The following is a 21,962-nucleotide window of genomic DNA, read 5'->3' as shown; positions in this document are numbered from 1 at the left end:
GCCTTCCCACACAGGGCACCTTTCCCAGGCAAGCGCCCGAATAAGTACGTATTTACAATACGCATTTCTTGCGGCTGTCCCCCACATTGGGACGATAAGCACATTTCTTACCTTTACGGTCGTCGATATGTTCCAGGCGTAGTTGTGTGGGATGAGCCTTCCACATTTGTTGATGACTTTCGTAATCAAGGCAGCTCCGCGGGATGTAGTCACCACGCCTGTCAAAAGTGCAGAGTATTTTTTAGTGGAAATGTGTTTTAAGGAAAAGGTAAAGTAAATGTATTTTTCTTCAAGCCGAAGTGGCAAAATTCTTCGTCGGGAACATGTTGCTGCGACACGGCCCCCCAGAAGTCCTCGTCACCGACAGAGGAACGTCCTTTACAGCGTAGCTCACTCAAGACATTCTGTAATACAGCCAGACAACCCACAGTAGGACAACTGCTTACCACCCGCACGCGAATGGTCTTACGAAGCGCCTCCATAAGACCCTCGCCGATATGTTAACAATGTACGTCGACGTCAAACACAACACCTCGGATGCCGTCCTGCCGTACGTAACCATCGCTTACAATACGGCAGTGCAAGAAACACAGATCACGCCGTTCAAGGTGGTTTACGGCAGGAACATGATGACTATCGGCGCCATGCTGCTGCACGTCACCGACAAAGAGAATCTTGACGTCACCACCTATCTGCAGCGCGCTGAAGAAGCCTGGCAGCTCGCTCGCCTGCGTATCAAGAACCAGCACAGGACCGACAGCCGACACAGAGATTCAACAGGAGCGGACACTCCCATAGAGCCCAGTGGTGAAATTGACTGTAGCGCACCAAGCAGATGGGAATAACACTTTCCGGTTTCGGTTTCGGGCGCGCGCGTTTTGAACGCCATCTGCTACACGCCACGTCGGTTCCGCTGATCGGCACGACATTTTTTTTTTTCCTCTACTGCTGAACCACGCACGGCCTTGGCACGGAATCGTTTAATTATTTAGTAAAAATGATTGCGAACGATGTTTACAAGCCTCCACCGAATATGTGCCACGTGCAATTTCACGAAGACATCTGAAATGAGGAAATGTTTATTTTGCTCTATATAAATGCTCGTTCCGGGCTTTTTGTGTATTCATCTAAAGTTGTGGCACCAGGTAAGCAGGAGTCGTTGCTGTACGAAGCTCCACCGGATGCCATCAGTTGAAAAAAAGTAAATTACAAGCATGTATCGTTTTCGTACATTTACCTACAAGGAATATTGCGTATAGAGGCGAAACATGCGTAAGTGGTGAATGGGTGGCATTACAGGTAAATTCACTTTTACATACATTTCGTAGCAGATAGACCCCTCCCAAACAACGCCACACAATATGAAGAAAACATCTGATTTTCAGGCATCCCTCCCTTCCCGGGCATTGTTTCCTGCACTTTAACAGCACATATACACAGGTGACTGCGCGTTTCCAAAACAACTTGGCCTCAGTCGACGCGATGGTACGCCAAATACACAGAGGTGGACACAACACTGGTTCTCAGCCAGACCATGTTACACGCTCGCGGACTCAAGACAAATTCGTGGGTGATAAGCCCGTTCTCAGTCGCTCAGAAGACAGATGGTCAAGTTATTGGTTTTTGAGCTCCTCGGCGTGATCTTTTACGCGTCCTGCCGGCGCAAGCAACACACTCCCGTGTTATCACTCTTGGCAATCACTACTCGCGTTTTCGACAAGCGTGAGCATCGAAAGAAGGTATACATATGTTCTTGCAGGGCCATAAATAGCGTCGCAAACTTGTCCCACTAAAATTCAGAACAAGCCAAACTCACCACGGCCGGCTTGCTTTTTTGCTAACTGCATCACAAACCCAGGCGCGGCAAGCATGCCTCAGAGGTATTTCAAAGGTTACGAAATTAAATAAAATAATTTTGTGGGTCAGAGAATGAGTCACGAACTTGTCCCAGTAAGATTCAGCACACGCGAAACCGCGGCACACAGCCGAGCTGCTTTTCGCTAACTGCGGCACAACGCCAGGCGCGGCGCGCGTACCTGAGAAGTATCCCAACAAGTAGCGAAATACAATAATGTTGGGTGTCAGGGAAACCGTTACGAACTTGCCCCAGTAAGATTCAGTACATGCGAAACCGTCACCGGGGCTCACCCAACCCTAATAACGGCGTCAGCAAGGGCTGAGATTCCAAAAGACGCAGTGGAAGAGACTGCTTCATTACTAATCTTCCTGTTTAAAAGCCGGCTGAAGAATTCCCATCGCCAAGCGAAGTCCCTTTCTGTGCACTGCCTCCAAGTGCTCGAATTGGGTCGGTGATGGTGATATTAGCGGCAGCTGACAGAAAATACGACTTATCAGTACAGCGAAATCGGAGGATGCTGCGCGTGCTCTCATTTCAATGCGGCGCTGGGGTGGAATCTTACAACGGTTCGGAAAACGAACCGTTCCCTTCGCCGCTTACGTCATTAAATGTGCCACTCCCAAGCCGCAGGTGGAAGAAGGGGAGGACGCGACCAATAGACGAGAGAGTGCTACCTCTGAAGTGTACGTCATCGTATGACTAGCTAATTGATTACAAAGACGGCGCCGAATAAAACAACACACGAAGAATGGGGACACGAGACAGCACGTAGGCGCACTAACAACGGAGTGTTTTATTTCTTGACATGGTAATGTATAGCTGCTGTCAAGGATCAAAACTACAAGAATAAACAAGGCAGTCATCTGCTTCGCACAAGGAAGCCAAGATACAGAATAACTTTTAAGTGTCGCTCTCAAGATACGCCAGTTCCTTTGTCGAAAGAGAAGCTGAGGCTTCACTGATACAATCAACACCACGCTTTTTGATCTCAAGCGCTTCCAATACCTCCCTTGTCAGTTGATAATCAGCTCTGTACAAAACACTGGTTCTATCAAAATCTGGCATGCACTTGTGAGCCTTACAATGCGCACTTATATGACCGGAGAGCTGGTTTTCCATGTTATATCTATGCTCATGTAATCTGTCATTCAGACATCTGCCCGTTTGGCCTACATATGATGAACCGCACGACAAGGGAACCGAATAAACTACTTTCTGTACACATCCGACATGTTTCTGCCCATGTTTTTTTGCGCGCACCTGTTTGTTTTCCCGATTTTCTGCGTTCACTTTGGCACACATCAAACCAAGACGTTTCGGAGCGGGAAATATAGCACGAGCACCAGCTTGTTTGCGGAAAGATTGGACATCGATCAGATGTATGTCCAACACCGGACGTGGTACAGTGCAGAGGATGTGGAACTGAAAACCCGGAGGACAATCACATGTGTGTGCACCTAACTGCAAATTCTGTGGAGGGGACCACCCAACTGCGGACAAGACTTGCCGACAGCGGTACCAAATTCCATACGTGGTACGAATTCGACGACGAGAACGCAACAGATCTGCATCGGGGGCGACATCAGCACAGCTGCAATGGGATGCCCAAACGGGCACCAGGGGGCGCACGTGCTCAAGGAGCCCCACACGGTCAAGACGCCGCTCGCCGTCGAAGGGCAGAAGCCGCTCCAGATCACGTGAAGTGCAGGTGCGCTTCGAAGGAGGAGGGCAGACGCCTGGCGACAAGACGACATCTGGAACAACCTGGGCCGACAAAGTGAAAGGTACTGTGAGGGCTGCGGAGAGCGGTGCGGGGCTGCTGGTCGGAGATAATGATGCCAGGGTAGAACAGCTAATTAAAGAAGTAACGTATCTGAGAAAGGCAAATGAAGAACTTACTAAGCAGGTTGTAGAACTTCGCAAGAACTCGCAGACTAGCTCCACAAAAGTAGCAATAGCCAAACCGGTGAATAATGACAACAGCCAGGATGAAGAGAACACACCAGCTCCAAAGAAGCGGGCAATAAGCCCAGTAGAAACGACAGTGTGCTCTGCTTTGGAAGAGATCAAGGAGGCGATTAAACAACTTAGAGATGCCATAGATAAAACTACCTTCAACGTTGATAAGTTATGGAAATGGAGACTGACGGCTGAAAAGAGGCTTACCAAAGTAGAAGCACAAGGCGAGGACGACGAATACCTACCCTCAGAAGCAGAAAGCGTCAGATCGCTCCCTGGCGCGTCGGGGGGTTCTACGAAGCGTACTCTAGCGGGTAGCAGTAAGGCGGGTTCTATAAGCAATGGCTAGCAGGGGGAGCTTTACCGTGTGGCAATGGAATTGCCGAGCATTTTATCACAAAAAAGCACCTCTCATGCAGTTAATAAAAACCTCTCCAGACAAACCGAAAATAATTATGCTGCAGGAAACCTTGGCGGTTGAGATCAGCCTATCCGGATACAAAGCGATATGCAGGGGCAAAGAGCCGGGTAGGGGACTAGCCACGCTCGTAGATAAGAAAATACCTTACATAGAACATGATTTGCGCCTTGGACTAAACAAATTAGTATACTTACTTGTGGAAATAATGTTGAAAAGGAATAGAAGCAAACCGCAAAGTCTCTTTTGTCGTAATGTTTATAGCAGCCCTAGCGACATGAAACAGAGTTTCAGGGCACTTCTTAATAAGACTATGGCTGTTACTAAGCACGCTCCACTCATTATTCGAGGGGATTTCAACGCCTCACATCAAACCTGGGGATATTGCTGGAATACTAAGAAAAGGAATGGACTCTGGCACCTAGCTACAGATCTTAATCTCTCCCTCATCACAGGCCCAGCTTATCCTACTAGGTGTAGTACATCTACATGCAGGGACTCCACCCCAGACCTAACTTTTGCATCAAATTTAGCGAACGCTGGCTGGAATAACTCCAATATTGACCTGGGTAGTGATCATTAAATATTACAAATACTATTGTAAACACCAAGTAATGAGATAAAGCACTTTAACTACATTGACTGGGATCTTTTTCGCAAAGCAAGGAAAAGCAAAGCTGAGACAGGCAGGACAAAAGAAAACACTCCAAACTTGGACCACTCAGCTCAGGGAAGATGTAAAGGCGGCAACGAAGGATATTACCACAGAGGAGGATATCCAAATCATGGACAGTAGGTTGGCGCACTTGATTGAAGCCAAACAATCTATGTTAAATAGATGGAAAACGCAACGGCTGAACGGGAGACTCAGGAAGCGCATAGCATTGTTGAATAGGGAGATTGAAGAACACTCCAGAAATTTACAGAAACAACAATGGGATGAGCTTTGTATTTCCATAGATGGTCGAATCAGACGTGGTGGAAATTGGAACTTACTTAGACATTTGCTTCATGAGAACGACACGAAATCTAATAGGACAGCGGTAGCACGACTCGTCCATCGTGAGAGTCAGGACACAATGGAGGAGGCCATTCTGGATCGGCTCGCAGCTAGGTATTTACCACTTCAGGATAGCAATGAGAGTACAGACCTGCCTGAATATACAGGGGAAGACTGTGAGCCTATGGATCAAGACTTCACAGAAAGCGAAGTTCGCGCAGCCCTGTACGACCTCAACAGTAGACCTGCTGCCGGTCCAGATGACATTTCCAATAGGCTGTTGAAAAATTTGGACGATGATTCTATAAAATATTTAACATAGTATTTCAACGAACTCTGGAAAAACGGTGATTATCCGAAGGAATGGAGAATTGCTAACACAATTCTTATTCCCAAACCAGGCAAGCAACTCAATCTAGATAACCTAAGACCTATATCGTTAACATCATGTCTGGGCAAAACCATGGAGCATGTCATACTCAATAGACTGACTAAGTATGTAGAAAACAGAAATGTTCTTCCGCATAACCTGATCGGTTTCCGTCCTGGACTTTCGACTCAAGATGCAATGCTTTTAATCAAACATCACCTTGTTCTTGCTAGCCCGCTACATAAGAGAGCTCTTCTAGGCCTAGATGTAGAAAAGGCCTTTGATCGCATCAAGCACAGGGCCATATTGGATATGCTCTCGGAGATGGGATTGGGTAAGCGATTGCACAATATAGTCAAAGCCTTTCTCGGTGGCCGTTCTGCTTGTCTCAGGTTAGGCGAACTCCAATTGACAACCCTGGAACTTGGGAATCGTGGGACGCCACAAGGGTCTGTCCTATCTCCCATGTTATTTAATTTGGCAATGTCAAAAGTGGCTCGAGGTCTCGCGCAGATTGAGGGTATCCACTTTGCTATATATGCAGATGATGTAACAATCTGGAGTGCCGAAGGTAATATGGGACAAACAGAGACCAAACTACAGGAAAGCATTTATGTGGTGGAAACAACACTTGAGGGTATGGGACTGAACTGCTCTGCTAAAAAATCTGAACTATTGGTATTACGGAGCAGTAAGCGTGGGCGCAAGCCGAACGGATATATCCCAGAGGAAGAACCCCGCATTGACATATACGCCAAGAATGGAGAACCAATCAGGCAGGTGGGGACTATTAGAGTGCTAGGACTTCTCCTGCAAGCGAATGGATCTAATTGCAGGATGATAGAACACATCTCTAACAAGTCAGAAGAAGTCATTAGGCTTCTGCGTAGAGTTACCAACAAGCATAAGGGGCTAGGAGAAGACAGTGCCATAAGATTGGTACATGCATTCGGCTTTTGCCACTTCTCGTACGTGGCTGGCATACTACAATGGACACAGGCTGATAAGAACAAGCTAAACGCTTTAATCAGATGACTTATAAAGACTGCCCTAGGACTTCCCATCAGCACGGCCAATGATAACTTATTGCGCCTAGGGCTGCATAACACACTAGAGGAGATAGCTGAGGCTCAACAGGTGGCCCACAAAGAGAAACTAATGGGGACACGACCTGGGAGGGCGCTACTTGAAGAAGTTGGCGTAGAAATTAACAACCACACCAACGAAGGAGAATTATTAACACAATTGCAAGCGGGACTACGAGAAAAAAATAAAGACGACCCCGTTCCCTAGGAATATGCACCCGACAATTAACCTCGAGAGACGGAAGGCAAGGGCGAAGGCACTCCTTCAAGACATAGATCAACATAAGCAGCAGGCGGTGTTTGTTGACGCTGCCTGGGTTAAAAATAAGGATGCGTATACCTCCGTTGTTGTAGACACTCAAGGTAACATACGGGATGCCATCACCGTCTATACCAAGGACCCAACAGTAGCAGAACAAGTAGCAATCGCCTTAGCCACCCGGGCTAATCGGAGGACACATATTTACAGCGACTCTAGAACAGCCATACGCAACTTTACCAACGGATATGTGACACGGATAGCAACAAAATTATTAGAGAAGGTCAACAGTGAGAGGATTGAAATCCGCTGGTTTCCTGCACATCAGGGGATGGTGGACGGAGCTCGGAGAAACCTCAATGAGGTGGCAAATGAAGCAGCACGAGGACTTTCTAGCCGTGCTCTTCAAGACCGAGCAACTTACACTTCACCCGGGGAACACAGGGATCGATTATTAACATATAACAAAATCACGAAGCATTATTATTTAAGCAGAAGGGAATACCCATTGCCACACGGTAAGCTTTGCAGAGCCCAAGCGGTCACATTACGTTTGCTACAGACAAGAACATACCCAAGTCCAGATTTTATTAACAGGATCTATCCGGAGAGCGAAACTCAAACCAACTGTAATAAGTGCAATGGTATCATTACTCTTGACCACATGCTTTGGCAGTGCCCCGCGGTCTTCACAGACTGTGACAAGGAACAAGAATGGTGGCGGCAAATGCTACACAGTGAATTACGAGCAGTCCAGAAGGCCCGCGATGTGGCTGAAGGGCTCGGCCTGACAGTCCCAACGTGGGAGCGGCCCGCGTCAACGTAGGGTTGACCTTCAGGACCCAATAAAGTTCTCCATACCATACCATACCATACCAGCTCGTTTACCGGTAAACCGGTACCGGTTTACCGGTAACGAGCTGGTGTTCGTGTTATATTTTCCGCTCCGAAACGTCTTGGTTTGATGTGTGCCAAAGTGAACGCAGGAAATCGGGAAAACAAACAGGTGTGCACAAAAAAACATGGGCAGCAACATGTCGGATGCGTACAGAAAGTAGTTTATTCGGTTCCCTTGTCGTGCGGTTCATCATATGTAGGCCAAACGGGCAGATGTCTGAATGACAGATTACATGAGCATAGATATTACATGGAAAACCAGCTCTCCGGTCATATAAGTGCGCATTGTGAGGCTCACAAGTGCATCCCAGATTTTGATAGAACCAGTGTTCTGTACAGAGCTGATCATCAACTGACAAGGGAGATATTGGAAGCGCTTGAGATCGAAAAGCGTGGTGTTGATTGTATCAGTGAAGCCTCAGCTTCTCTTTCGACAAAGGAACTGGCGTATCTTGAGAGCGACACTTAAAAGTTATTCTGTATCTTGGCTTCCTTGTGCGATGCAGATGACTGCCCTGTTTATTCTTGTTGTTTTGATCCTTGACAGCAGCTATATATTACTATGTCAAGAAATAAAACACTCAGTTGTTAGTGCGCCTACGTGCTGTCTCGTGTGCCCCTTCTTCGTGTGTTGTTTTATTCGGCGCCGTCTTTGTAATCATGCTTAACCGACTAGCCCACCAACACATGCGGAGCTAATTGAGGAACTGCGGAACGTTGCTGCTCGCTAATTAAATATAGACTATAAATAAATATTATACGACAACTTCTAAAGTATAAACGTGTGGTGCCTGGCGTTTACGCAATGCAGAAGTAATTTATTAATGTCATTCGGTCCAGCTGCATTTCGCTAACTGCGTCACATAGCCGGGTGCGGCAAGCGTGCACAAAAACTACCGAAATAAGTTACAATAATGTTGGAGCTCACAGAAAGCGTCGCAAACATTTCCCACTGCGAGTCCTTAACTCTAATGAACTGCGCCAGAACGGCCGAGCTGTTTTTCGCTAACTGCGTAGCTAGTCTCAGTTTTGTGCCGTACGCCTAAATTTGCTCGATATGCGTCGCAGACTCTCGAACAAAGTTTCTCACCTTGCCGTAGTCCAATAGTGCAGTGGTGCCGTGTCGTAATGCAAAAGGAACGCAAGAAAACGCCGGGAGCCGAACAAGCGGGCGACGTTTGTTGAGCTTCACATGCTTCACGAACTTCACATGCGCAGCCGGCTTCGCTCGCTTCGGTGGCACGTCTGGCGCATGACGCATCATGTGGCGCGCATGGCGTGTCGCTAGCTTGCTGCTAGGTGACGCAAGAAAAATAGGTCGCGAAATAGAAGTTCCTTTATACGCAAAACGTTTTAGTTTTAGCGGGAAAGAACAAAAATAAATAAGAGGTTTTCTCTAAGTTCATTTCACATTCTTTTTTCCGATGCTCGCGTCAACTAACGGTGGGATTAACACTAGGCGTGACGTGATTCCTGTTGCCAGTTTTCGCCGAGTGTCCCCTCTTGTTGAATTTCTTTGTCTGTGCTACAACCTTCGACGACGCTACGTTGAGTACTGTATCGTATCTTGGGCGCCGAGCGCCACACGTGTTCCGCGCAAGCGCATTGTATGTCAATATGCATGCACCATGTTCATGCTGTGCAAACAACTTATCTGTTCTTGATAAAAAGACACACCCCTTCCTAAAACCTATATATGTACACATGTTCAATAAATCGGAGTTCTTTCCCCCACTGCCCCGACCCAGCATGTTCGTCTTCCTAGGCGCTACGATACATGGTGTCAGAAGTGGGATGCGTAGTCAAGCACGGCTTTGATCTTCGACGGGCAGCACTGTAGGGACTACGTAATGGATTCATTGAGAGCGCCTGGTCCGTTAAACATGACGGGAGAAGCAAGCAAGAATTGGCAGACGTTCAAGCAGAGATTCGAACTCTTCCTTGCGGCATCAGAACCGGATGACAAGAAGCGATCAGTGTCGTCGAAGACAGCGCTGTTTCTCAGTGTCGCAGGTGAGGACGCCATCGAGATATTTAATACGCTGAGCTTCGCAGAAGGCGAAGACAAGGCCGACTACGCGACGGTCATCAAGAAATTTGACGATTACTTCAAGCTGCAGACCAACGAAGTACATGAACGCTACGTATTTCGGAAGAGAGTTCAAAGCCAAGGTGAGCCATTTGAACACTTCCTGCGGGACCTGAAGCAACAGGCACGGGCGTGCAATTTCGGCGCGCTTCAGGATTCTATGGTCCGAGACCAGATTGTGTACGGAACCAACGACGACAAGATGAGAGAAAAGCTTCTCAGGGACTGTGAGTTGACATTGCAGAAGGCTGAGCACGTGTGCAAGGCAGCCGAAACATCGGCTCTCCGCCAAGAAACTTGGGAACGAGGTCAAAAGCAAGTTCGCAATGCATGCTCGAATCCAAAAATGGCGCAAGCCAAGATGTACAAATGCTTCAAGTGCGGACGCACGCATCAGCCTAGAGACTGTCCCGCGTACGGACGAACGTGTAGAAAATGCCAAAGGAGAAACCACTTTGCGATTTGCTGCAGAGCCACCGAGCTGGTCGGTGAAATTCAAGATCACGAAGATGACTTCAGCGTGTTAGAGGTGTCTGCAAGAGCAGTCATAAGCGAACGCGACTGGATGGTTCGAATGAACGTCAATAACGTTTCGGTCGAACTAAAAGTCGATACAGGGTCTCAGGTCAATTTGATGCCCGTTGGAATATACAAAAGGATGCGCCCAAGCCCTGAAACGAAGCAAAGTAGCGTGGTGCTACATTCGTACGGTGGAGACACGATCAAACGTCTTGGAGCTATCCAAACGGAAGTAACGCTGGGTGACCGAACTGTTCCCCTCGAATTTCTTGTGGTGCGCAAAGGTCGCGCAATCCTAGGCCTACAAGCAACCGAGCGACTTGGACTGCTCTCGCGCGTCCACAGCGTATCACAGGACGACTGTGAAGAAATCGTGAAAGAATTTCGTCACATTTTCACTGGGACAGGCTGCGTGAACAAAGTGTATCACATGGTTCTTCGAGACAACGCCGAGCCAGTCATTCAACCAGTTCGACGCGTACCGTTGGCCCTGACAGAACCATTACGGGGTGAACTTGAGAGGATGGAGCACGCCGGAATCATCACAAAAGTTACCGAGCCTACTGACTGGGTGAGTCCCTTGGTGATTGCTAGAAAAAATGGGAAAATTCGTCTCTGCGTTGACCCTCGTAAAATCAATGAGTGCATAAAAAGGGAGCACTACATGATGCCGCGACGAGAAGATATAGAAGCTGAGTTAGCTGGTGCAACTGTATTTTCCCGCTTAGACACTATCTCTGGATTCCACCAAATCCCCTTGGATGACTCGACATCGCACATTTGCACGTTCTCAACCCCATTTGGTCGTTACCGGTTTTTACGATTACCCTTCGGCATATCGTCCGCCCCTGAGGTGTTCCAAAAAACGCTGAATGAAATTTTCGAAGGCCTTCCCGGCGTGAAAATATACGTGGGCGACATTCTGGTATGGGGCTCGTCGGTAGAAGAGCACAATGAACGTCTGAAATCTGTGCTGCTAGCAGCAACACGCGCCGGCTTAACCTTCAATCCTGATAAGTGCAGTATCGGCGTCCATGAAATCGAGTTCCTTGGAGATGTCATCGATAAAGCAGGCATCAGGCCGAGCCAGGCGCTGATTAATTGCATGCTGCACATGCCGACCCCAGAAGACAAGCTCGCGGTGCAAAGGATGCTGGGTGTCGTCAATTATTTCGGCAAGTTTCTTCCATGTTTAGCTCAAAGAACAGCTCTTCTGAGCAGCTGGATCAGACAAGACGTTGCCTTTGAATGCACCAATACCCAGAAAAGGAATGGCGAGAACTATGTGACTACCTCATCACACAGCCTATCTTGTCGGTATTCGATCCGGCCAAAGCAACAAAAGTGTCATGCGATGCATCCCGAGACGGAATCGGAGCCGCTTTGTTAGTGTCACAACGATACATGGAAGCCCGTGGCATATGCATCGCGAGCGCTTACCGAAACGCAACAGCGTTATTCTCAAATTGAGAAAGAGGCTATGGCCGTGGTCTTTGGCTGCGAAAGATTTAATCATTTCGTCTATGGTCGACAATTTACTGCTGAAACAGACCATCGCCCTTTGATCGCTATCTCGCAGAAGGCGATTGGTGATATGCCGCCGAGGTTGCAAAGACTTTTTCTGAAATTGCTGCGTTATGACGTTCAATTAAAATTTGTTCCAGGTAAGCAGCTCCTCCTGGCCGACATGCTGTCCCGTGCCACAACCGAGACAACGGCCTGCGACCTCGACAGCAATGATGTAGAGGTGCATGCCGTGAGTACGGTTTCCTCGCTTGTTAGTGAGAACACATGGAGGCGGCTGGCTGCGGAAACGGCGCGTGACGAACAGCTAAGAAACGTGCTGCGAGATCTAGAAGCTGGAAAATGCTTGGAGGGGCTGTGGAAACGATTCGAAGGCGAGTTATGACACGTGAAAGGAGTGTTGCTCAAAGACTGCGAAGCAGTTATTCCGGCTAGCATGAAAAGACACTGGAAAGAATTCAAGGGCACTTGGGAATCAACAAGAGCAAAGCCAGGGCAAGACAGTTAGTTTTTTGGCCAGGAATGAACTCTGACATAGAATCTTTCGTGCAGACATGTTCTATCTGCAAAAAGTATGCATACAGCCAACCTCGAGGGCCTCTACTGATGCGCCCTGTGCCGGACCAACCGTGGTACCGTGTCGGCATTGACATTTTTGAATACGGCGGGAGGTCGTACCTGTGCGTTTACGACGCCCTGTCCAACTTTCCCGAAGTGGAACTACTCAAAGACACCACGGCCAAAACAGTGGTTGACGCAACAAGTTCGATCTTTGCTAGACACGGCATTCCCATAGAAGTTTGTTCTGACAATGGCCCTCAATTTTCATGTCGCGAATTCGCGTTATTCTCACAATTGTACGATTTTAGGCATGTCACGTCTAGCCCGGGATACCCACGTTCTAATGGGTTGGCAGAAAAAGGTGTTCAGATAACTAAGCGTATCCTCAAGAAAGCGACTGAAGCGAAACAAAATTTCTGGTTGGGACTGCTCGCTTTCAGGACAACTCCACTCGAGTGCGGCGCATCGCCCGCTGAGCTGCTGATGGGGCGAAGGCTCCGCACAACAATTCCCGACGTTCAAGGCAACCCCAGTCACGAGGTGATCCGGCGCCTCCAAACAGACCACTCTAGGGGATCAATGGCACGCCTGAGCCCTGGAGATACGGTCCGGATCAAGAAAGGTGCATGGGACACTAAAGCAAAGGTTCTCAAGCCTGCTGGTTACCCGAGGTCGTATAGTCGTCACAGAAAATGGCACGGTGTTGAGGCGCAACCGACAGCACCTGCTACTGACCCGGGAGCCCTTCCGACGCAGCGTACGGGAAGACGACGACGATGACTTCGAGGGAAACTCGGGCCAAAGAAATGGGTCGGCACCTAGCTACACAGGATGTACAGCCCCGTCTATTCCCTCTGAGCCCTGTGCCCCAATTAGTGTCTCGTCAACACCAGCCCCAAGGAGGTCGCTCAGACAACGTTGACCGCCTCAACGTCTGGCCTACGACGAGAACTTCGCGCAAGTGCCTTGAACTAAAGTGCCTGACAATTTTCATTAATGTTCTTTTCCCATTTCTTGTTTTGTTTTTCGTACAAAGGAAGATGTATCGTATCTTGGGCGCCAAGCGCCACAAGTGTTCCGCGCAAGCGCATTGTATGTCAATACGCATGCACCATGTTCATGCTGTGCAAACAACTTATCTGTTCTTGATAAAAAGACACACCCCTTCCTAAAACCTATATATGTACACATGTTCAATAAATCTGAGTTCTTTCCCCCACTGCCCCGGCCCAGCATGTTCGTCTTCCTAGGCGCTACGATACAAGTACCAGCTCGGCAACCGTGTTTGGGTTTGGACCCCAATACGCCGACAAGGACTCGGCGAGAAGCTTTTACGCCGCTATTTCGGACCCTACAATTTCATCCGACGCACTAGCGCGCTCAACTATGAGGTTGTACCACAAGTCATTTCGCTATCCCAGCGGCGTCGCTCACAGCCTGAAATAGTCCACATTGTGCGACTTAATTGCTTCTACCAGCGCTAACGAACTTTCGGACTTTGCACAGCTGAACTCTGGACCTTCTATTTATGGACTGTGTCATTTTCGACTTTTTCTTAGTTGCTTTGTTACTTTTGTTTCATAAGTTTCTTTTTGTGTTTCGCTCTCATGTTTGTAGAAACGGGACGATCCATTTCAAGAGGGGAGTATTGACACGTGTACTTGTTTATTTTTATTGTGTGCTTTCACCGCCTAACAAATGTTATCGCACAGCGCAGGACGCGCCTGCATGTATCCGAAGTTTCTCGAAAGTTATCGCTGGTTCTATCCGCTGTCTGTTTTCACCGAATCTTGCGTAATCTGATTTCATCGCACGACGCGAATCGTGTAGAACTCTTTGGAAGGCACGCGAGCCCCAGCGATTACTCTGAAACCTTCGATGACTGGTATATAAAAGCCCACGCGCTTGACCCGCTAATCATACTTTCGACGATCGCCGACTGTGTTCGCCGCTATCGCTGTTCTTTGAGTGTAACTTGCTCTTGAGAGCACAGGTTCGCCCAATAAAACGCTAGTTTCGTTATTCATTTTTGCTGCCTTCTTCACCGTCACTACCACGTGACAAGCCCACGACATGAGGTTGGGTACAATGAGGCTGCAGGTAACGTCCGAGAAAGACCTTCGCAGGTCAAGGCGACTCCTTTAAGCCATTCCGATCTCAATATCCACAGGTGTTCAAGGGCCGAATTTTATATTTCATTTCATTTCATTTATCCAACCTTACGGGCCCGAAGGCATTACATAAGGGGGGGCATGCAGCAAAGTCGAACAGCTTCATAAGAAAGCCGCATAATAAAGTCCACATTGGTTGTTATAGGTACAAAAAAGAAAAGAAAGAAAGAAAAAGAAAATTTCAAAAAAGAAGAAAACGGAACACATACACAGTACCGACAGGGCGATAAATAAATAGATGTGATATTCATGTGGTTATGTTGGCTTTATCAAAATTGTTTAATTTTTCGCGACATTTTTGCGGTCGCTGCACGAAACAATATCATCCGGGAGTGCGTTCCAAAGCGTTACGGCATGGGGGAAGAATGAGCTGCTCATCGCCGTCGTCCGGCACTTTATCGCCGCCAAGGGGAGAGTATGAGATAAACGGGATGATGTTCTGAACGGGCGTTTTAAGAGGGCGTGTCCTGAATGGCTGAAGTAAAAGAAAGTGTGAAGAAGGCAAAGACGAGAAGTTACGCGCCGTGAAACAAGCAATGGAAGAGACAAAGTTTGTTTTAAGGTGGTTACGCTGATATGTCTTGAATATTGTGACGTAATGAAGCGAGCAGCGCGGTTTTGTATGGCTTCTAAGTCATCGGCGAGACAAGCTTGTGAGGAATGCCAGATGGATGATGCGTACTCGAGTTTGGGTCGCACATACGTTAAATATGCTAGTTTTTTTTATTTCAGACGATGCGGATTTTAAGTTACGTCGTAAGTACCCTAGTGTGCGTGAAGCTTCGCAGCGAATTGTTTGAATATGTTTCACCCATGAAAGTGATGGCGTCATATCGTCATATGATGGCGTATATCGGTTCGGAAGGGGAACTGTTCGCTTGGCCTTATCTGATTGGGCATAATTTTGTTTGCGTCAGAGGCCCTGAGAGACAACGAGACGGCACCGCAAATTATGAGCACGTCACGCATCCGCCAATCATTTCCAAAGAATACCTGTCTTTGTCTAAGAGTGTAAACGGCGAAGGGGTAGTCCACTTTGGTTTCCGTTGCTGTGACTTGACTGCTGGCTTGTGACCCTGGCCGCGCGCGCCGGTCGCAGGCGACCTCTGAGACACGCGGGCGTCGCGCGTGCGTGCGTTGGTTGCTTCGGAGGCTATTACTTGCCCTTGTCGTCTGCTTGGCGCTGCTCTTTCGGTATCGACCAAGGTTGAAGTGCGGTACGAGTTCGAAGAAATGACTGATAATGATTTGCACCGCCCCTGCCGGCTTTCTAAGTAGACCTTTTGCAGGCTATGCTATCAACTGCAGAAGACTCGGCTGGAAGCGTACCAGTCGTCATTCCACGCAGAGGAGGGAATTGCGCGTTGCGGATCATCATCACCGGCCTGCAGCCCCCAGAAGTCAGTCGGAAGCGAAGCATTCATCGGAATAGCCTAGATCTCTGCTGCCGACACTGTCCACGAGGTTGCTCTCGCAATTACTGTGTAGACGGGCTGGGTCAGCTTACCCGGGACCTCTGCTTCAAAGTCAAAGCCAGATATTTGCACGCATGGTGAGATCCAATTCCCAGTGCTATCGTCAGCGTGAATAACTCGCAGATCACCATTCAGCAATCAGAAGGGTTCAACCTAGGCTGGTCCAGCGCTTCCTTCGTTAGGCTGATAAAACTATACAGTCAGGAGTGGAAGATATTGTGGGGATCTCTTATTTGGCTGCCCTTTGTGTTCTAGTTCGGGAGTCCCGCACTTTCGTCGTCAATTTCATGGCACAGCACGCATCCTCAGCACCGCGCTCTTCAATTTTACTTCTCGCAGGCAATACAGGGCCCGTATATTGTAATGTTTCATTTCAAGTTCCATTGCTTCTAACACGCGACGCCCTGTGGGGCAGATCGCAGCGATAGCGGCTGCGCGGCGACGAGCGAGTCATATCCGAGCCGATGACGGAGGGTGAAAAAAGAAGGAAAATTGATATAATCGGCTAGTAAAGGTGGCCCTAAGAACAAGCTCAAGGTTTTGTCGCCCTCGCTATACTTATGAAGTGCTGGCAGTGCATTCCTGTTGCGTGCATCGTGCAAGCTCCTGGTAGCAGACGACATAGCGCTAACGTTCTGCCAACTCATTTACGCTTGCGATACCACCTTTCAGCCAAAAATGAAAAAGAATAACATTAATAAATTACTTCTGCATTGCGTAAACGCCCGGCACCACACGTTTACACTTTAGAAGTTGCCGTATACTATTAGCAACAGAAAAATTCCGCAGTTCCTCGATTAGCTCGTCATATGATGACGTACACTTCAGAGGTAGCACTCTCTCGTCTATTGGTCGGGTCCTCCCCTTCTTCCACCTCCGGCTTGGGAGTGGCACATTTACGTGACGTAAGCGGCGAAGCGAACGGTTCGTTTTCCGAACCGTTTTAAGATTCCACCCCAGCGCCGCATTGAAATGGGAGCATGCGCAGCATCCTCCGATTTATCTGTACTGATAACAAGTCGTATTTTCTGTCAGCTACCGCTGATATCACACTCACTGAGCCAATTCGTGCGCTTGGAGGCAGTACACAGAAAGGGACATCGCTTGGCGATGGGAGTTCTTCAGCCGGCTTCAAACAGGACGACTAGTAATGAAGCAGAGTCTCTTCCACTGCGCCTTTTGGCATCTCAGCCCCTGCTGACGCAGTTATTAGGGTTGGGTGAGCCCCCACAGATGCGGCACTTCTCCGGCGACTAAGAGCCAGAACTTGCTGCGATTTCAATGCGGCGCTGGACAGCTTTCGATTATAGAAAGCTATGGAAAGAAGAATGATAGGTGTAACGTTAAGGGATAAGAAAAGAGCAGATTGGGTGAGGGAACAAACGCGAGTTAATGATGTCTTAGTTGAAATCAAGAAAAACAAATGGGCATGGGCAGGACACGTAATGAGGAGGGAAGATAACCGATGTTCATTAAGAGTTACGGAATGGATTCCAAGGGAAGCGAAGCATAGCAGAGGGCGGCAGAAAGTTAAGTGGGCAGATGAGATTAAGAAGTTTGCAGGGACAACATGGCCACAATTAGTACATGACCGGGGTAGTTGGAGAAATATAGGAGAGGCCTTTGCCCTGCAGTGGGCGTAACCAGGCTGATGATGATGATGATGATGGATTAAAGGAGTCGCCTCCACCCGCCATGGTCTTACTCGGACGTTACCTGTAGCTTCAGTGTACCCAACTGCCGGCAAAACGCACCATTTAAACTGCCGAAACAAAAATTTTAAAGCTAGACCACTTGAGCACAGCGTTTCAAAGCCACCTACGAGTGTACACAGAAAGTCGGTGTGTGCAAATATAGATAGCTGCGCAGCGGCATTCTGCATACCCTCTGTTGATATGTCATGGTCTCGCCGCCTGGATCGCGTAGTTTCGAGTAAAACAGTAGAAAGTGCAGCAATTACCTCGACCTTGCGAAAACTACACGCCTATTCCGCACGTGACGTCGTGGTGCTGACGGACGCAAAGTCGGCGTCAAAACGATTACACCGAGGCCTACCTCAATGGAAGTTTACAAGGTAATCTTTGGCACTGATCAAAGTTTTGTGGAGCAAGAGATTTAACGTGAAATTTCAGTGGATCCTTGCCCACGCAGGAATTGAAGGAAATGAAAAAGCTGACGCTCTTGGTCGCTTAGCAGTGACATGTGTGCCAAAAGTAAGAGGGCCACAGACTTTTCAGAACCTTAAGGATGCAATGCGAATTCACCTTAGGGAGATCCGCCATACTCCGCACCAAGCCTATGTGAGCCATGGACTTATTCGCAAAGAAGTAACGCTATCGTATCACATGCGAACCGAATCCGCGTACACCCCAGCTTGGTTATTGAAGAGTGGACGATGCGCTCCCCCGCTCTGTGACATGTGGCGATGTCGGCGACATCGAACATTTCATTTCGCTATGCCCTCAGTGCGACACGGAAAGAAACGCGATGGTGGGCAGCCTGCAAAAGAATGGTCTTTCGCGCAGGCCCTTTGAAGACGTCGTTTTCCCCAGAGGGCCCGCGGCTTTTGGGAAGACAGTGCAACGACTGCTGACTGCCTTCATGCGAGACACGGGGCTCTTCGACACGTGGTGACCCACATTCTGACACTCACAGGAGGCTCAGGTGGAACAATTGCCGGCTATGTATGCCAGCCTAGTCCCGCCTGCTGCCACACTACCACCACAACCACCACCACCACCAACACCACCACCACCACCACCACCACCGCCACCTACAAACCAATAAAGCGCAAGATAACCTTTTCTTGCGCACGGACGCTGACTTTCCCGGCTTATACAATATCTACAGGGACGCATAATTGCGACATTTCGTATAAAGGTTATAAACAGGGACAAGGTGCATCAGAAAGACGGGCCAACGTTTCGATAGGAGGACCTATCTTCGTCAAGGGTGGCCTTGTCATTCTCAGCAGGTTAGTTAAAACCTACAAAGGATGACGAGGCCGCTCGTTTTTTCGTTCTCACAAGTTGCGGTGCTGCATGTTGAAGATACTAATAATGAATTTTTTAGCTCAACCTCCGGCACACATAAATGAAGAATCAGCTTACTTCAATAAACGTTTGTTCAATAAATTCCCAACAAAACGAAGCATCCGTGCCTTGGAAGCCTTTTGCACTAAGTAAATTGTGTAGCACGCAGATTATTTCAGCTTGAAGTCGTAGTAATTTAGCACGTTTCACTATTTATTGTGCCTCAGTGCAATTTTTGTTAAGAATGTACGTTGCACAAATTTGGCTGAGATCAGGTACATACCATTCTAGTATTAAAAGCTTATGCATAGGGAATTCTTGAAAACAATGAAATGCACAGAGATAATAAGAAAGGAGAAATAAAAGGTAATATTAATAATAGTAGCCTTATTGCCTCCTTCCAGGGACATATAATTAGAGAGGGTGGCTCGCCAATGATCAATAGCACTTAGAAACGATAAACTTAGGGTCCTCCTCTGGCACTGCTCTTGGCTGGACAGGCTGGAAAATACACTGGCGCCGCGCAGGTGGGTGGTGTCGCAACAAAAAGTACCGTGCTGCTTCGAGAACATTCAGCTTACCAAAATCCGTCACTTTTGTTTCTTCCTTCAGTTTTAACTATGAATAACCATAACTATTGCAGAGGACATGTTACTCAAATGAGCGAGAGACACAAACCAATAGAAGAAAGCGAAACAGTGGAAACATTTACGTTAGAACCACTTTGATATAACGCTGGCAGCTTCACGCGCCGTCAGTATTGAGGGTGACGTTAAGGGCTCGCCTCTAAGATTGGGTGACTTACCGTGGCCTTTACCGCATGGCACAAACCTTTGGCGTCGGGTCGCTATGCCTACGGAGGAGAGCACGGCTAGACAAACCAACCACGACGAAGCCCTCATAGCGCTCTTTATCCAGATGGGCGACGAATTCGACGCTTTCAAGCGCGCTTCCAACTATGCAAACTTTGTCCACGCTAAAACGCGCCGGGAATGTGTGCACAGTTGAGCTCACCCTATACGCTTGATGAAGAGCTAGGCTGTGGAGTGAGCTTTTTGAAGATGAATGGCAAATTCGCTCTCTGGGAGCGCACATTCGGCTCTTTACGACCTTTATAGTTAAAACGGGATCCATTGTAGCATATATTCGCCTCAAGACCACTTTTTCTCTCAGACATTCCGCGATAATAATTTCGCTATTACGAATATGACTAGCATCTTTTCCCATGAATCGCAGGCACAGGACTCTTCTCTGAATACGTGACGAGATTTGGGTAACGTTGGTTGATTGAATTGCTTCAAAAAATTTCACCTAATAACGGGGTCAGCTAATATGATGAAGTAAAGATTGAATCACATCTGTAGGTATAATCACTTACCCTGTCTAAATAATCGTATGAAACGCACACGTGACACCTGCAGTCGAGCAGCGGTGGTTCATTTGTTGATAGCTCTATGATGAATCTACATCGACCTGCTTGGACTCTGTTTGGCTGACGCTAATACATTTCTGACTAGTAAACGTCGACTGCAGGACAACACAAGCCTCAGTCATGTATTGCAAATTCACGTAACTGAAGTTTCCGTTTGTTTAGTGAAGAATTAGTTAGCAAGGTTATTTAAATCTTGAAGGGAGCGCTCAAGCGCTCATGTGTAATAGCAGTTACTTGGTATTGAGACGCGTATGTTTTACTTTTTCCGGTGACCGCTTTTCGCTGGTTCAAGCGATACCGCTGCATATACGCCTGCACATATCAGACACGCCTGCATTTATCAGATCATCATCGACTACTGTAGCCGATTCTATCTGTCTGGGTTGTCGGCCAAATTTCGGAAAGAGGTTGCAGGCGCGACGCCAATACTGGCGTGCATTCTACGAACCTACGTGAACAACGCTCATAGGTTCATTGAGCCATGTATAAATAACAGTCCGCTTATCATATTTACGACGATCGACGCGTATACTCTCAACTATCCTTTTACTGATTGTTATGCCCATGCCAAGCGTACAAGTGTACTTACGGGGAGTGCACTTCGGGACCTTGAGTCACTAGTTTGCAACGCGGTGCTAAACTGGAAAACAGAGTGCACTCGCAGTAAAAAAGCAACAGCGACAGACTAAGAACACGTTTTCTCCAGCGACGCTGAATATGGCTAGCCGATTCATCCGTCCGTCCGTCTCTCGGTCGCCTGCAGACCGAAAACTCCTCTGGCACAACCCCATGCGCATGCGCGAAAATAAAAGAGAGAACGAGAGGCACGCGATTAGCCGACGCCACCTAGATAGCGCAAGGCCCCTTTATTGCGATCCATGACGTCAGGCTACCTTACCCGAAATTTTCATTGGACAAGGCTGGCGCGATGAAAGCGGTCGCGTCAAAATCACTGTTGCCTAGTCGGGAGCATTCGCGTTCGGTTCTATGGCAGTCGGGTTAGATAACAAGACGTGATGGATCAAAGTCAAAAGGCCTTGCGCTATCTAAGCGGTGTTGGATTAGCTGCGCCTGTAGTGACATCGTTGCTCTCCGTCGCAGCTGAGCGCGCGCGCAGCAGTTTCCCTCCGGCTCCGAAATGCGTAGGCCACCCCTCATACGTACTCCTGAGGAGCAGGCAGCTTTCGATCACCAACGCCACGAGCAGTACCGAGAACAAGGTCGTCTACGCTGTGCCGATGCTGCAGCCGGGCACAAGAACAGGCTCATGCTGCCGAGCGCAAGCAGCAACTGCGTACAGAGGATGCGGCAAG

The 21,962-nt window shown here is 48.2% G+C and overlaps 1 protein-coding gene across 2 annotated transcripts in view; it reads right to left on the bottom strand.

Annotated features, from left to right (window-relative positions):
• LOC126540313 (uncharacterized) overlaps nt 1-20,127 on the bottom strand; it is a 59,023-nt gene extending 38,896 nt beyond the window's left edge. For both annotated transcript variants that reach the window (XM_055075959.1, XM_050187109.2), the window contains exons 1-2: nt 20,023-20,127; nt 112-218 (exon numbers count right to left, since the gene is read on the bottom strand). In XM_055075959.1, the coding sequence (XP_054931934.1) occupies nt 112-218; nt 20,023-20,119 (204 nt within the window). In that variant the 5' untranslated portion in view covers nt 20,120-20,127. The remainder of the gene's footprint in view (nt 1-111; nt 219-20,022) is intronic.
• Between the last annotated feature and the right edge of the window lie 1,835 nt (nt 20,128-21,962).

Source organism: Dermacentor andersoni, chromosome 2 (genome assembly GCF_023375885.2).
Source record: "Dermacentor andersoni chromosome 2, qqDerAnde1_hic_scaffold, whole genome shotgun sequence".
Classification (NCBI taxonomy): Eukaryota; Metazoa; Arthropoda; class Arachnida; order Ixodida; family Ixodidae; genus Dermacentor; species Dermacentor andersoni.
Note: the sequence above shows the minus strand (reverse complement) of the source record. Positions and strands in the feature narration are given on the sequence as shown.